Below are 16,657 nucleotides of genomic sequence, written 5' to 3'. Positions count from 1 at the left end.
CCGAAGCCACTCCTGCGTTGTCTTGGCTGTGTGCTTAGGGTCGTTGTCCTGTTGGAAGATTAACCTTCGTCCCCGTCTGAGGTCTAGGCCTTTTGGACATAGACTTGGCACTCCGGTACCGCTTGCCGTGCGGTAGCAGAGAGAACAGTCTATGACTAGGGTGGCTGGAGTCTTTGACAATTTTTAGGGCCTTCGTCTGACACCGCCTGATATAGAGGTCCTGGATGGCAGGAAGCTTGGCCCCAGTGATGTACTTGCCATATGCACTACCCTCTGTAGTGCCTTGCGGTCGGCGGCCGAGCAGTTGCCATGCCAGGCAGTGATGCAACCAGTCATGTGCCTTTTACTGAGGAGTGGAGTGCTGCAGAGATAGTTGTCCTTCTGGAAGGTTCTCCCATCTCCACAGAGGAACTCTGGAGCCCTGTCAGAGTGACCATCGGGTTCTTGGTCACCTCCCTGACCAAGGCCCTTCTCCCCCGATTGCTCAGTTTGGCCGGGCGGCCAGCTCTAGGAAGAGTCTTGGTGGTTCCAAACATTTTTTGGTACCCTTCCCCAGATCTGTGCCTCGACACAATCCTGTCTCGGAGCTCAACGGACAATTCCTTCGAACCCATGGCTTGGTTTTTGCTCTGACATGCACTGTCAACTGCGGGACCTTACATAGACAGGTGTGTGCCTTTCCAAATCATGTCCAATCAATTGAATTGACCAGAGGTGGACTCAAATCAAGTTGTTGAAACATCTCAAGGATGATCAATGGAAAGAGGATGCACCTGAGCTAAATGTTGAGTCTCATAGCAAAGGGACTGAATACGTATGTAAATAAGGATTTCTATTTTTTATTTTTAATACATTTGCAAACATTTCAAAAAACCTGTTTTTGCTTTGTCATTATGGGGTATTGTGTGTAGATTTATGAGGATTTTATTTATTTCATCCATTTTAGAATAAGGCTGTAACGTACAAAAATGTGGTCTGAATACTTTCTGAATGCACTATATGTTTTAATATTTTAACATTTTCATCACATTCTTTCCCTAAATAAACACATGTATCACATTCATTCATTAAATCATGTATTCCTTGAAAGAACAAAATGTATGAGATTATTTTGGTCCCAGGTCCCAAAGTGCAGTCATCATCAACAACACCATCATCATCATTTAACTGACTTGGTTCAGTTTGCACCAGACTGATGCATTTTCAACATTAAATATTTATCTAGAAACGATATTCAGTTCTGGATAACAGAACATCGTGTGGGATCAAACCCACCAGTTTCCTCCCGTCCTATACCTTCCCTCCGGTTGGGGGCGCCGTAGCAGAGTGGTCACCCGTTACCCTGATGACGTGTAAGTAGCAATGAGACCAGGAAGTGTGAACTAGGGGAGCTTTATAGTTTTGGAAAATTGATTATTTTCACTTGTTATCAAGGAATATAATTTATTCTGTAGTGAATAGGGGTATACTCTAGTTTTGTAACATATTACCAGCCGGCTAGCTAGCTTGTTAGCTACCATGGGACGACATGGAGGCGTTGGTTTAGCGGTTTTTGTGCTCGTACTGGTGTTGGTCTTTTGCGAAGCAAGAAGACACAAACTCGCCCTAAAGGTAAAATAACACCAATATTGCTTTAACGTTACTTAATGGTCTGTGTTCTCAGGTAATGTGTACTTATAGCCAATAATATACGAAATGGGGATAGTGCTAGCAAAGTTTAAAAAATTTTAGTTGTTCAAAATGCATCACGCTAGCTAACTTTCATTTGCACATTTCAGCCATACCTAAGCTAGCTAGCTAACGTGTAGCACATACGTCAGGGGATTTCTGCAACTCTGTTTGCTAGCTGCTATTAGCTAATTACATAGCTAGCTAATTAAATAGCTTGCTAGCGAGGCAACCTTTAATGTGTCTGATTTTTAACAACTAGAAAATGGTCAGTTAGCTAGCTGGCTAACGTTACATCAGCTGAGATGTTAAAGTATTCAGATAGCTACAAAAGCTAGATACACTAACTACAGCCTGAGTGTTCTCATGATCCATTTGCCACATTGATGTTTTCATCCTACAGTTGTCATACTTTCATAACAAATGTCACCTCACTCCTTGCTCCCCCCCCCCCCCCCATTTATCTCCCTCCATTTCTCTCCCCCATTTCTCTCCCCCATTTATTTCCCTCCATTTCTCCCCCCCTCATTTCTCTCCCGCCCTCTCTCCCCCCTCATTTCTCTCCCGCCCTCTCCCCCCCTCATTTCTCTCCCGCCCTCTCTCCCCCCCTCATTTCTCTCCCGCCCTCCCCCCCTCATTTCTCTCCCCCATTTCTCTCCCCCTCATTTCCCCCCCATTTATTTCCCTCCATTTCTCCCCCCTCATTTCTCTCCCGCCCTCTCTCCCCCTCATTTCTCTCCCGCCCTCTCTCCCCCCCTCATTTCTCTCCCGCCCTCTCTCCCCCCCTCATTTCTCTCCCCCATTTCTCTCCCCCTCATTTCCCCCCCATTTATTTCCCTCCATTTCTCCCCCCCTCATTTCTCTCCCGCCCTCTCTCCCCCCCTCATTTCTCTCCCGCCCTCTCCCCCCCTCATTTCTCTCCCGCCCTCTCTCCCCCCCTCATTTCTCTCCCGCCCTCCCCCCCTCATTTCTCTCCCCCATTTCTCTCCCCCTCATTTCCCCCCCATTTATTTCCCTCCATTTCTCCCCCCTCATTTCTCTCCCGCCCTCTCTCCCCCTAATTTCTCTCCCGCCCTCTCTCCTCCCTAATTTCTCTCCCGCCCCCCCCTCATTTCTCTCCCGCCCTCTCTCCCCCCCTCATTTCTCTCCCGCCCTCTCTCCCCCCCTCATTTCTCTCCCCCCTCATTTCTCTCCCTCAAATTTCTCCCCCCCTCATTTCTCTCCCTCCATTTCTCTCCCCCTCATTTCTCTCCCGCCCTCTCTCCCCCATTTCTCTCCCGCCCTCTCTCCCCCCATTTCTCTCCCCCCTCATTTCTCTCCCGCCCTCTCTCTCCCCCCCATTTATCTCCTTCCATTTCTCTCTCCCCATTTATCTCTCTCTCCCCATTTATCTCCCTCCATTTCTCCCCCCCTCATTTCTCTCCCGCCCTCTCCCCCCCTCATTTCTCTCCCTCCATTTCTCTCCCCCCTAATTTCTCCCCCGCCCTCTCTCCCCCCTCATTTCTCTCCCGCCCTCTCCTCCCCTCATTTCTCTCCCCCTCATTTCTCTCCCGCCCTCTCCCCCATTTCTCTCCCGCCCTCTCTCCCCCCTAATTTCTCCCCCGCCCTCTCTCCCCCCTCATTTCTCTCCCTCCATTTCTCTCCCCCTCATTTCTCTCCCGCCCTCTCCCCCATTTCTCTCCTGCCCTCTCTCCCCCCATTTCTCTCCCGCCCTCTCTCCCCCCTCATTTCTCTCCCTCCATTTCTCTCCCCCTCATTTCTCTCCCACCTTCTCTCTCTCTCTAATTTCTGTCCCGCCCTCTCTCCCCCCCTCATTTCTCTCCCGCCCTCTCTCCCCCCCATTTCTCTCCCGCCCTCTCCCCCCGTCATTTCTCTCTCGCCCTCTCTCCCCCCTCTGTCTCTCGCCCTCTCTCTCGCCCCTCCCTCTCCCTCTTTCCCCCATCCCTCCCTCTCTCTCTCTCTTTCCCATCTCTCTCTTTCAGAATGACAGGAGATTTGTGGTTCATCTCAACACCTTTGGTTTCTTTGCCAACGGAACTCTGGACGTCAACGTTCTCTCCCTGACACTGCCTGAGGACAACGGCAAGCACCCTGTAAGAACAACTGGTGTGTGCAGCTTGCTCTCTCTGGCTGTGTTGTCTCCAGTTAGTGAATTGTATCATTGTTCTCTCTCTCGCTCTCTCTCTCTAGGTGGGATTCAGTCTCTCCAAGTCTCGTGTTAATGGAGTCCTGTCCTACACAGTGAGTAGATCTCATCAAATCAAATCACTTTTGCAACTGTCCTGTTATCTGAAATGAGTGCACGCTCTAGAATGCCCTCCAGCCAATCAAAATCGACTATTCAACAATGCCATAGTATACATTTTACTATCAGTAGATAGGGAGGTAAGATATAGGCTACTGTGTGAGACATTGGGGTGTTTCTCAAAATGCAATCTACCGTGCTCCGATCACTGGAGGGTCGGGGTATGAGTCCAAATCAAAGTATGCGAAACGGAGCACGGAGGGCACTTCTCGGATGCGTACTCCGTTTGTTCATATTTTGAAGCATGCATCGATACTTCAACGGAAAGTGTGAACAGAAATATGACGCAACCACGAAAAAACGATGCAAAATGTATTGAAATTATTTGTTCTGAAGCGAGAGAAAATAAACTCTCACTTTGGAATTAAATGTTGCCCATTCACATCTCATATGTTGCCTGAATACAATATTTTATCTTGATACATCAATAAATACATCCTGTTTTAATTTTGGCATGTTTACCTGCCTACATAGATCGCAAGTCCATAGTAATTAAATAGATATTGCACAATAAAAAATAAACTGTTTTTGCTTTGTCATTATGGGGTATTGTGTGTAGATTGATGAGGGGGGAAAAAAAGATTTGATCCATTTTAAGAATAAGACTGTAACGTAACAAAATGTGGAGAAAGTGAAGGGGTCTGAATACTTTACAAATGCACTGTATGCTAGGTGATACATTATGTTTTACTATCAGTAGATATGCTAGGTGATACATTATGTTTTACTATCAGTAGATAGAGCATGATACATTATGTTTTACTATCAGTAGATAGAGCATGATACATTATGTTTTACTATCAGTAGATATGCTAGGTGATACATTATGTTTTACTATCAGTAGATATGCTAGGTGATACATTATGTTTTACTATCAGTAGATATGCTAGGTGATACATTATGTTTTACTATCAGTAGTAGTGTTGCACGATATACCGGTACCACGGTAATATCACGGTACCAAAACATCATGATACTTATGATACCAACATTTTAGAATACCATAGTACCGTTTCATATGATGCTACCACATTTAGTCTCTTATGTGCCGTTCCAACAATGTCCACTTCACTTTCATGTGAATATCAGCTGTAATCTATTCCTCCATCAGTTCTTTAAATATAATGTAGCCATGATGGCAAGAGGGGATGCAGACCCAGATCAGTCTTCTGCTGTAACACTTGTACATTTGATACATCGGAGCAGTATGCAGAGCGAGCAAAGATGATACGTTGTGTATGGTTTCATCCCTGGTATAACTAAGAGCACAGGCCACGCCAGTCTGATAGGCTTTGCAAGTTCGCTGCCTCGCAGCGATCCCAGAGAGGAAAAACCGCTCCGCAACAGTCAAGCAGCTTTACAGCAAAGAAAACGGCTTCTCTAGATCAAACGGTTCAAAATATGACTCATATTACTGGAGCAACTTTTTTTCTTCCTGCGCCATTTTGATATAATTTCACAAACCATGTCAAGAGCCGTTAAAAAAAAAAAAAAACTTTTCCCGTACCGCTTATTATTGTTTTGATAACAAACAAGGTTGTTGAGTCATGTTACCTAGCAACCTGGTAACTTGACAGTAGGTCTAGGCTCATCTGATTGGCCCAGGAAGAAAGGAAAAGGATAAGGATCTGCTGTTCATGAGATGTGCTTCAAAGGTAGGATTCATATAGGCCTAATGGAATGTTGTTGTAATGTTTCTAAAAGGTTATGGGAAGGTAATGCTTATAGAAAGATGTGTAGTAATGTTTCTAAAAGGTTATGGTAAGGTTATGCTTATAGAAGGTTGTGTTGTAATGTTTCTAAAAGGTTATGGTAAGGTTATGCTTATAAAGGTTGTGTTGTAATGTTTCTAAAAGGTTATGATAGGGTAATGCTTATAAAGGTTGTGTTGTAATGTTTGTTCTCCAGGCGGAGGAAACGGAGGTGTGTCCACTCAGCAAACAAAACAGCGATGAGCCCCTCTTCCTCTTCCTCATTGACACCAACAACCTCAGGTAGGGTTGTCTGTCTGTGTGGGTGAGAGGGATCAAATCAGCTGTGTTTTTGTGCCTAGTGAATACATGAACTGTGTGTCCTCCTCTCTCCTGTAGAGTCAATGTGAAGTCTTATGGAGACCAGGACAGCGTCTTGACCAAGCTGAAGACAAACAAGACACTCAATAAAGACTCAGGTCGGCACTAGACACCTCCCTTCAATACAACGCAGTACGATAGCAGTGGCGTAGCGCAGTTCCGGAGGGGTGGGGGTTGTTGCCATGGTGCAGAGAAAAATGTGTTGTTTTATAGCTAATCTCATAATATTTTACACATTTTGCCATGAGGCTGAGAGAAAATGTTGCTGTTTTAGAGCTCAGAGATACTTGAAAGATGGGACAATCTCAACTTTTTCCCCCCCACAAATATTTGTCTTAATATTAATTTGAAATATATACACTGAGTGTACAGAACATTCTGAACTTTATAGACTATGAGTGGTCTTGCTGCACTACATGTAATGAGGACATAAAAAGGGGTCCTTATGGTTTAGCTGCCCCTGCTCATTCCTGATTCATTTAGGATTTTAGACAAATCTGAGGGAGTTGACAATCTCTGGACACCTCTTTTAGGAATCAAAGTTTTGATTAGAAATATTCTTTAAAATCCCAGAGGGCTATTGCAAGAAACTACACACAATATTTTGTCAGTTAATATTCATTATTGCCAGTTTATAGAATTCTAAACACTTTTTGGGAGTTTGAAATTGGGATCCTTTGCTCCGAACAAGGGCATTTCCAGGAATAGAACCAACATGGACATTAATGATATTGAAAGTATTACGAAAATTCCCAAAACAAATCTTTTCCCTTATAAAATTCCTTACTAAAGAGTAGTGTTGTCTATTATATAACCTGACTAAAGAGTAGTGTTGTCGTTATATATCCTGACTAAAGAGTAGTGTTGTCGTTATATAACCTGACTAAAGAGTAGTGTTGTCGTTATATAACCTGACTAAAGAGTAGTGTTGTCGTTATATAACCTGACTAAAGAGTAGTGTTGTCGTTATATAACCTGACTAAAGAGTAGTGTTGTCTATTATATAACCTGACTAAAGAGTAGTGTTGTCGTTAAATAACCTGACTAAAGAGTAGTGTTGTCGTTATATAACCTGACTAAAGAGTAGTGTTGTCGTTATATAACCTGACTAAAGAGTAGTGTTGTCTATTATATAACCTGACTAAAGAGTAGTGTTGTCGTTAAATAACCTGACTAAAGAGTAGTGTTGTCTATTATATAACCTGACTAAAGAGTAGTGTTGTCTATTATATAACCTGACTAAAGAGTAGTGTTGTCGTTAAATAACCTGACTAAAGAGTAGTGTTGTCGTTATATAACCTGACTAAAGAGTAGTGTTGTCGTTATATAACCTGACTAAAGAGTAGTGTTGTCGTTATATATCCTGACTAAAGAGTAGTGTTGTCGTTATATAACCTGACTAAAGAGTAGTGTTGTCGTTATATAACCTGACTAAAGAGTAGTGTTGTCGTTATATAACCTGACTAAAGAGTAGTGTTGTCGTTATATAACCTGACTAAAGAGTAGTGTTGTCGTTATATAACCTGACTAAAGAGTAGTGTTGTCGTTATATAACCTGACTAAAGAGTAGTGTTGTCGTTATATAACCTGACTAAAGAGTAGTGCTGTCTATTATATAAGCTGACTAAAGAGTAGTGTTGTCGTTATATAACCTGACTAAAGAGTAGTGTTGTCTATTATATAACCTGACTAAAGAGTAGTGTTGTCGTTATATAACCTGACTAAAGAGTAGTGTTGTCGTTATATAACCTGACTAAAGAGTAGTGTTGTCGTTATATAACCTGACTAAAGAGTAGTGTTGTCGTTATATAACCTGACTAAAGAGTATTGCTGTCTATTATATAAGCTGACTAAAGAGTAGTGTTGTCGTTATATAACCTGACTAAAGAGTATCAAGGTTAGCGTTTATTCACGTTCCATTTATTCACATTTTAGACATTTTAGTGATTTAGCAGACACTCTTATCCAGAGCGACTTACAGTTGGTGAGTGCATACATTGTATTTTATTTTTATATTTTTTCATACTGGCCCCCCGTGGGAAACGAACCCACAACCCTGGCGTTGCAAACGCCATGCTCTACCAACTGAGCTACACAGGATTCACGTTGCATCATCATCATCATTATGTGCTGTCTTCTGATTGGCTGTGTGTTCAGGTTCCAGGAGAAGAAGAGCGGTAGAGGCCCCTGAGGACGTGAAGGTGAAAGAACAGAAGAAAGATGTAAAGAAAGTGGAGGAAGAAAAGAAAGATGGAGTGATGAAAGAGGGGAAGGAGGAAAAGAAAGATGGAGTGATGCAAGATGGGAAGGAGGAAAAGAAAGATGGAGTGATGCAAGATGGGAAGGAGGAAAAGAAAGATGGAGTGATGCAAGAGGGGAAGGAGGAAAAGAAAGATGGAGTGATGCAAGAGGGGAAGGAGGAAAAGAAAGATGGAGTGATGCAAGAGGGGAAGAAGGAGGAAGAGAAGCCAGAACCCAAGGAGGAGAAAGAAGGAAAGGCAGAGTTGAGCAAAATGGAGACTAAAAAACCTACCAACCAGGTGTGTCTCTGTGTGTCTCTCTGTGTGTCTCTCTGTGTATGTGTCTCTGTGTGTGTCTCTCTGTGTGTCTCTCTGTGTGTGTGTCTGTGTCTCTCTCTGCGTGTGTGTCTGTGTCTCTGTGTGTGTGTGTGTGTGTGTGTGTGTGTGTGTCTCTGTGTGTTTAACATCTATGTTTCTCCAGGTGGGGCGGATCAACGGGCTGACTCTGGATGTGCAGAAAATCAACGGCTCGTACAGCTTCAGCGTGAGTCCACTAACCTTCACACAACCTTTACACAACGTTTAAATACCTTCAATCGACAACCTTAAAACAACCTTTTTTACAGACATTCTCAAATAATTCTCCAACCTTTCCACAGCTTTTAGTTTTCCACACAACATTGTTCAACCTTCAAACTGCTGTGTGTTTATGACCGTGGCCCCTCCCTCTCCACAGTTCCACATGGTGATTGGCCAGTTGGATGAGGGCCTGTACAACCTCAACTTCCACTACTGTGACAACATTCTGCCAGGCATCAACCACCCCTTCAATCTCAACGTGAGTGGTGTACTGCGTTACCTTGTGTGTGATTTGTGTGTATGTGTGTTATATATTGTGTTCGCACTTCTTTGTGTAATATGATGACGTGTGTGTCCGTGTCCAGGTGGAGGTGACGGAGAAGAACCCAGGAGGTTACCTGTCGGCAGCAGAGATCCCTCTCCCCCATCTCTACATCTTCATGGCTGGAGTCTTCTTCATTATAGCCATGGTCTGGGTCTACACACTGCTGAAGCACAGGTACCCACACCAGGGTTTCTAATAGGAAAACCTGGCGCCGGACAAGTGACCGGGAAGATGTACGTTTATCGGACATCCATATTGCATTGGGGTGGTGCCGTAACCCATTAGGGTGTCCAGCCACGCATCCAGCACCAGCAACAAACCAGGGATGTTGGCCACATTTACATGTCCTTTAAAAACAGCCTGTAACCAATTACAGAAAGACCTTGTGTTTTGATGTGTAGCATTGGCTAAACGTTATAGCTTTTTTTGTTTGTTTGTTTGTTTTTTAGGCTTTCCTAACACAATAATTGTCCACCTCATGGTTCAGCTGTCAGAGATTTGAGCACTAAATGCTTCAGGGCATTACATGTATATGCCTATAGGATGTATGATATTTATATAATAAATGTGTCTAAAGGAAGAGAAGCTTAGGCCTTGCCCCAGAGAGAGAGAGATGCCAGCGGCATGCTACGACACCAACATGCGTTTATTTATCCTTCTCTGCTAAACGGGATGGGAGGTAGCTTGGAGGTTAGAACGTTTTGGCCCAGTTACCGAAAGGTTGCTCGTTTGGTTCCTGGAGCCGACAAGGTAAACAAAAATCTGTCGCTGTGCCCTTGAGCAAGGCACTTATCCCCAATTGCTCCAGGGGTGCTGGACAATGGTGTCCCTTGCAGTGACCCCACTCCCTGCGGGTGTCTCAGGGGGGAGTCGGGATAAGTAACACATTTCCATTACACACTTGGACAAGAAACGCCCACAATTAACAGACAAATATAACCACCCCCACATTTTTTTTAAAAATATATTTTGATGTATTATTACATATAGGCATACAGGAGAAGGCTAATTCGTTCATCTTCGATCAGAATATATATATTTTTTATAAACATGAGTATTATATTGTTAAATTATAGGAGTAACTCTCTTCCTAACCTCAAGTTGGACAGTCAGTCAGTTGGAGCGCTGCTGCGTACTGCCTTCATATCACAGGCCTGCAGGATCATAGGAGAATAACCACACCCAACCTTTACAAAAGTTGGCAACTTTATTAGGGTCATGTCAAAGGTCAAGCCGTTGTTTTTATAGGGAAAATACAAACAGGATATTATATTGCGGCAAACACGACTTTAATTTGGCCAAAGGAAATGGCTCAACAGAATGAAGCAAAACACTTGCAAATAGTTGAAACCGTCACAGAAGTTTGGAACAGGCTGTATTGTAGCAATTACCAAGAAAGGCTAGTGCCTACCGTACCCAACAAATGACAGCAATAGGCTAATGATGTTTATTTTACAACATAAATAATAATAAATATATAATCAATAGGCCACAATAACATCAATGATATACAGTAACACTAATGATAAAACAAATTCTAAATATGAAAAAATAAATGCATTAAAGTTTCAAAATTGCATCCTACCTGAATAGCGAGTTGCACGGTAAACTTGTCCGTATGGAGGACATTCCCCTTGTAGGCTTTTCCCTATAGGCCTACTCTCTACTCTTCGTTGAACTGCAACGAAAGAGGCCTCCATCTTGACAATCAACAGTACCCAAGGTGCTCTCTCTGTCTCTCTGTCTCTCTGTCTCTCTCTGTCTCTCTCTCTCTCTCTCTCTCTCTCTCTCTCTCTCTCTCTCTCTCTCTCTCTCTCTCTGTCTCTCTCTCTCTCTCTGTCTCTCTCTGTCTCTGTCTCCCTCTCTCTCTCTCTCTCTCTCTCTCTCTCTCTGTCTCTCTCTCTCTCTCTCTCTCAGCAGCTCACAAGGCAGTGAGAGAAGAGGGCGGTGCTGAAGGGTGTATGACTGGCAGCCCTGGTATAGTGTGTTTGGCCGGCTACAATTTTATTTGATCGGACAAAAGCCATCAAATACCAGCTAATGGAAACCCTGACACACACAGGGTTTTTACCTGTAGCAGCTATGTTCTGGGTGTACACACTGATGAAGCAGCAGGTACACACACACACACACACACACACACACACACTAGCAGTTAATAACCCTCTCCCCTCTTCTCCTCCTCCTCTGCTATCCTCTCTTGTCCTCTCTTCCTCTCCTCTCTCGTCCTCTCTTCCTCTCTCTCTCTCTCTTGTCCTCTCTCCCTCTCTCCTCTCTCTCTCTTGTCCTCTCTCTCTCTCCTCTCTCTCTCTGTAGGTACAGTGTGTTTAAGATCCACTGGCTGATGGCAGCTCTGGCCTTCACCAAGTCCATCTCCCTGGTCTTCCACAGCGTGAGTACAACCCACACACACGTGGACACACACACACACGTGGACACACATGTAGACACACACAGATACTGACCTCCACACACACACACACACACAGAGAGAGAAACACACACAGAGAAACCCAAATACTCACGCAGACCTCCACATACATCCTCCACCTAACCAACCCCACTAAATGACTATGGCCTATGATGTAATATCCTATAGAATGTTGCTCTTTCTCTCTCTGTCAGATCAACTACCACTTCATCAACACCGAGGGACACCCCATTGAGGGCTGGGCTGTCATGTACTACATCACTCACCTGTGAGTCTGGCTTCTGTTTCACTCTGGTCACATTTCTGGTGTGTGTGTGTGTGAATGATACATCTGTGTAGGGACGCAACTTTCACTGGGGACGGGGAGGACATGTCCGTCCGTCCGTCCATCCGTTCCCCCCCCCCCCCCCCCCACACACATATTCTGAAATGCCGTTTTTGCCCCCCCCCCAGAGTTTTATAATTGGAATGTGATACAAAACGAGGCAGCGGTGTGCTTTAGGACCATGCGGACGCCTCCACGCGGTCGGGTTGGCTGTTTTGGAGTGTTTATATCCAACTGGATAAACATCTAATAATACTGACGTCCCCCCCCCCCCACCCACTTCTAAAAACCAAAGTTGTGCCCATGCATCTGTGTGTGTGTGTATAATATGGATGGATGAGTGTGTGTGTCTGTTTCATACGTGTATATGTAATATCACATACACATGTTTCGCAGATGTTATTGCGGGTGCAGCGAAATGCTTGTGTTCCTAGCTCCAACAGTGCAGTAGTATCTAACAATTCACAACAATACACACATCTAAAAGTAAAAGAATGGAATTAAAGAAATATATAAATATTAGGACGAGCAATGTCTGAGTGGCATTGACTAGAATACAGTAGAATACAGTATATACATATGAAATGAGTAAAACAGAATGGATGTGTGTGTTTTGTCTATGTGTGTGTGTTTTGTCTGTTACGTGTGTGTGTGTGTGTTGTGTGTAATATAACGTGTGTGTGTTGTGTGTAATATAACGTGTGTGTGTGTTGTGTGCAGGTTGAAGGGCGCTCTGCTGTTCATTACTCTGGCGTTGATTGGTACTGGCTGGGCCTTCGTTAAATACATCCTGTCAGACAAGGAGAAGAAGATCTTCATGATTGTCCTCCCTCTACAGGTACACCTGGGGGGGTTGCATTGTCCTCCCTCTACAAGTATACTCATTAACCAATGATCTGACTAAGATACATTTAGTGATGTATTCTTCTAAATCTCTGGCAAACTTCCAACAGTTTTGACTCTCTGAATCTCCCCCCTCCCCCCTCCTCTCTCTAAATCTCTCCTTCCTCTCCTAGGTTCTGGCCAACATAGCCTACATCATAATAGAGTCTACAGAGGAGGGCTCTAGTGAGTATGCCCTGTGGAAGGAGGTTCTGTTCCTGGTTGACCTCATCTGCTGTGGAGCTATCCTCTTCCCTGTTGTATGGTCAGTATACTGTTAGTAGGAGATGTTGTTCCTAGTTGACCTCATCTGCTGTGGAGCTTTCCTCTTCCCTGTTGTATGGTCAGTATACTGTTAGTAGGAGATGTTGTTCCTAGTTGACCTCATCTGCTGTGGAGCGTTCCTCTTCCCTGTTGTATGGTCAGTATACTGTTAGTAGGAGATGTTGTTCCTAGTTGACCTCATCTGTTGTGGAGGCATCCTTTTCCCTGTTGTATGGTCAGTATACTGTTAGTAGGAGATGTTGTTCCTAGTTGACCTCATCTGCTGTGGAGCTTTCCTCTTCCCTGTTGTATGGTCAGTATACTGTTAGTAGGAGATGTTGTTCCTGGTTGACCTCATCTGCTGTGGAGCTTTCCTCTTCCCTGTTGTATGGTCAGTATACTGTTAGTAGGAGATGTTGTTCCTAGTTGACCTCATCTGCTGTGGAGCTTTCCTCTTCCCTGTTGTATGGTCAGTATACTGTTAGTAGGAGATGTTGTTCCTGGTTGACCTCATCTGTTGTGGAGGCATCCTCTTCCCTGTTGTATGGTCAGTATACTGTTAGTAGGAGATGTTGTTCCTAGTTGACCTCATCTGTTGTGGAGGCATCCTTTTCCCTGTTGTATGGTCAGTATACTGTTAGTAGGAGATGTTGTTCCTAGTTGACCTCATCTGCTGTGGAGCTTTCCTCTTCCCTGTTGTATGGTCAGTATACTGTTAGTAGGAGATGTTGTTCCTAGTTGACCTCATCTGCTGTGGAGCTTTCATTTTACATTACATTTTACATTTTAGTCATTTAGCAGACGCTCTTATCCAGAGCGACTTACAGTTAGTGAATACATATTTTTTTTATACTGGCCCCCCGTGGGAAGCGAACCCACAACCCTGGCGTTGCAAACGCCATGCTCTATCAACTGAGCTACATCCCTGCCGGCCATTCCCTCCCCTACCCTGGACGACGCTGGGCCAATTGTGCGCCGGCCATGAGTCTCCCGGTCGCGGCCGGCGGCGACAGAGCCTGGATTCGAACCAGGATCTCTAGTGGCACAGTTAGCACTGCGATGCAGTGCCTTAGACCACTGCGCCACTCAGGAGACTTTCCTCTTCCCTGTTGTATGGTCAGTATACTGTTAGTAGGAGATGTTGTTCCTAGTTGACCTCATCTGTTGTGGAGGCATCCTCTTCCCTGTTGTATGGTCAGTATACTGTTAGTAGGAGATGTTGTTCCTAGTTGACCTCATCTGTTGTGGAGGCATCCTCTTCACTGTTGTATGGTCAGTATACTGTTAGTATGGGTTGTTGTTCCTAGTTGACCTCATCTGCTGTGGAGCTTTCCTCTTCCCTGTTGTATGGTCAGTATACTGTTAGTAGGATATGTTGTTCCTAGTTGACCTCATCTGCTGTGGAGCTTTCCTCTTCCCTGTTGTATGGTCAGTATACTGTTAGTAGGAGATGTTGTTCCTGGTTGACCTCATCTGCTGTGGAGCTTTCCTCTTCCCTGTTGTATGGTCAGTATACTGTTTAGTAGGAGATGTTGTTCCTAGTTGACCTCATCTGCTGTGGAGATTTCCTCTTCCCTGTTGTATGGTCAGTATACTGTTAGTAGGAGATGTTGTTCCTGGTTGACCTCATCTGCTGTGGAGCTTTCCTCTTCCCTGTTGTATGGTCAGTATACTGTTAGTAGGAGATGTTGTTCCTAGTTGACCTCATCTGCTGTGGAGCTTTCCTCTTCCCTGTTGTATGGTCAGTATACTGTTAGTAGGAGATGTTGTTCCTGGTTGACCTCATCTGCTGTGGAGCTTTCCTCTTCCCTGTTGTATGGTCAGTATACTGTTAGTAGGAGATGTTGTTCCTGGTTGACCTCATCTGCTGTGGAGCTTTCCTCTTCCCTGTTGTATGGTCAGTATACTGTTAGTAGGAGATGTTGTTCCTGGTTGACCTCATCTGCTGTGGAGCTTTCCTCTTCCCTGTTGTATGGTCAGTATACTGTTAGTAGGAGATGTTGACCTCATCTGTTGTGGAGGCATCCTCTTTGCCTGTTATATGGTTAGTATTAGGGTTTAATGTTAGTTTCAGCTGGCTGTGGAGTTTGCACCGTTAAAATGAATTGCATTCGTTTTGAAACCGGGCTGCCTCCTGGGTGTGAGCCGGATGCCCTGTTTATAGCCGATGGCCAAGTCGACTCAAACAGAGTGGTGTATGTCAAGCAGGTGGAGTATTGACTTAGGATTCACACTGTAACAGGTCAAATTGTTGTTTGTTCTTGATTCAAATGCTTCTGTGTTTTATCTGCTTTCCCATCGACAGCTACTTAGAACATTCCAACATTTAATTTCTGAACAATGCATCTGCCTTGTTGGCAGTATAACCGGGAAGGGCAAATTACTGTTGGGTTTGAGAAGGGTGCTTCTCCCTCCCTGACGGGCCATCAGAGGATAATGTGTGTGTGTGTGTGTGTGTGTGTGTGTGTTTGCAGGTCTATTCGTCACCTGCAAGAGGCTTCCAGCACTGATGGGAAAGGTGAGCCATCTACAGGGAGGGATACAGTTCATGGACAGTTAGCAGTGGTTAATAACTGTAGCTTAGTAAAGTATAGTTGAGTGTTTTGAACCTTGTAGTTGGTGCTGTGTTCCCCTGTAGTTTTCTGTAGTGATACTGTCTCTCTGTTTCCCTCAGCTGCCATGAACCTGGAGAAACTCAAGCTGTTCAGACATTACTACGTCATGGTGAGGAGACTCTCTCTTCCTCGCTGATATTTTGAATTCTAACTTATTTTTCTGTGTAAATTCTGAAAGATGTCAGGATGGGTAATCTCTCCTACTCTCTCCCTCATCCCTCCCTCTCTCTCCCTCCCTCCCTCCCTATCTCCCTCCATCCATCCCTCCCTCTCTCTCTCTCCCTCCATCCATCCCTCCCTCTCTCTCTCTCCCTCCCTCCCTCCCTCCCTCCCTCCCTCCATCCATCTCTCCCTCCCTCTCCCTATCTCCATCCATCCATCCATCCCTCCTCCATCTGTAGATAGTATGTTTATATCTACTTCACGAGGATCATAGCCATCCTGCTGAAGGTGACAGTGCCTTTCCAATGGCAGTGGTGTTACGAGGTGAGACACCCATCACCGTCCACTTCTGATGATGTCACACTGTGAACCTCTGACACTGATTATAGCCATTTCTTCATTGTTTTTAGAGATTGTCTAAATGCTTTATTTATTTTCCCTCTTTATCCCCACCTGCTCCTCCTAACCCCCCCCCCCCCCCTCTCTCTAGTTCTTAGTGGAGGTGTCTACTCTGATCTTCTTTGTGTTGACGGGGTATAAGTTCCGCCCTGCTTCCAACAACCCCTACCTCCAGCTGCCCCTGGATGAGGAGGACATAGAGATCGATGAAGTGTAAGAGAGCGAGAGAGTGTCGTTTTTTTTTGTGAGGTAGCATTTGGGATGTTTAAAAATGGAATGTGTTCAGTATGAAACTATCTCTAACCCTCTCTCTGTTCTCTCTCTCCCTCTCTCTGTTCTCTACCTCTATCTCTAACCCTCTCTCCCTCTCTCTCTCTCTCTCTCTCTGTT

At 44.6% G+C, this 16,657-nt stretch overlaps 1 protein-coding gene across 1 annotated transcript; it reads left to right on the top strand.

Moving 5' to 3' along the window:
* Positions 1 to 1,344: 1,344 nt before the first annotated feature.
* Positions 1,345 to 16,484, top strand: LOC311116375 (protein GPR108-like; the record flags this gene model as incomplete). The annotated part of the gene is given in 18 exon segments (XM_084191456.1): positions 1,345 to 1,611; positions 3,651 to 3,761; positions 3,859 to 3,909; positions 5,882 to 5,967; positions 6,064 to 6,143; positions 8,203 to 8,585; positions 8,767 to 8,829; positions 9,022 to 9,123; positions 9,230 to 9,363; positions 11,506 to 11,581; positions 11,815 to 11,888; positions 12,666 to 12,783; positions 12,962 to 13,092; positions 15,566 to 15,609; positions 15,766 to 15,815; positions 16,108 to 16,116; positions 16,118 to 16,192; positions 16,359 to 16,484. Coding segments are annotated over 18 exon segments (1,806 nt in total). The 5' UTR covers positions 1,345 to 1,518.
* Between the last annotated feature and the right edge of the window lie 173 nt (positions 16,485 to 16,657).

The sequence above is a fragment of the Coregonus lavaretus genome (genome assembly GCF_964263955.1).
Source record: "Coregonus lavaretus genome assembly, contig: HAP1_SCAFFOLD_2019, whole genome shotgun sequence".
In the NCBI taxonomy this organism is placed as follows: domain Eukaryota; kingdom Metazoa; phylum Chordata; class Actinopteri; order Salmoniformes; family Salmonidae; genus Coregonus; species Coregonus lavaretus.
This window is presented reverse-complemented; position numbering and strand designations above follow the sequence as displayed.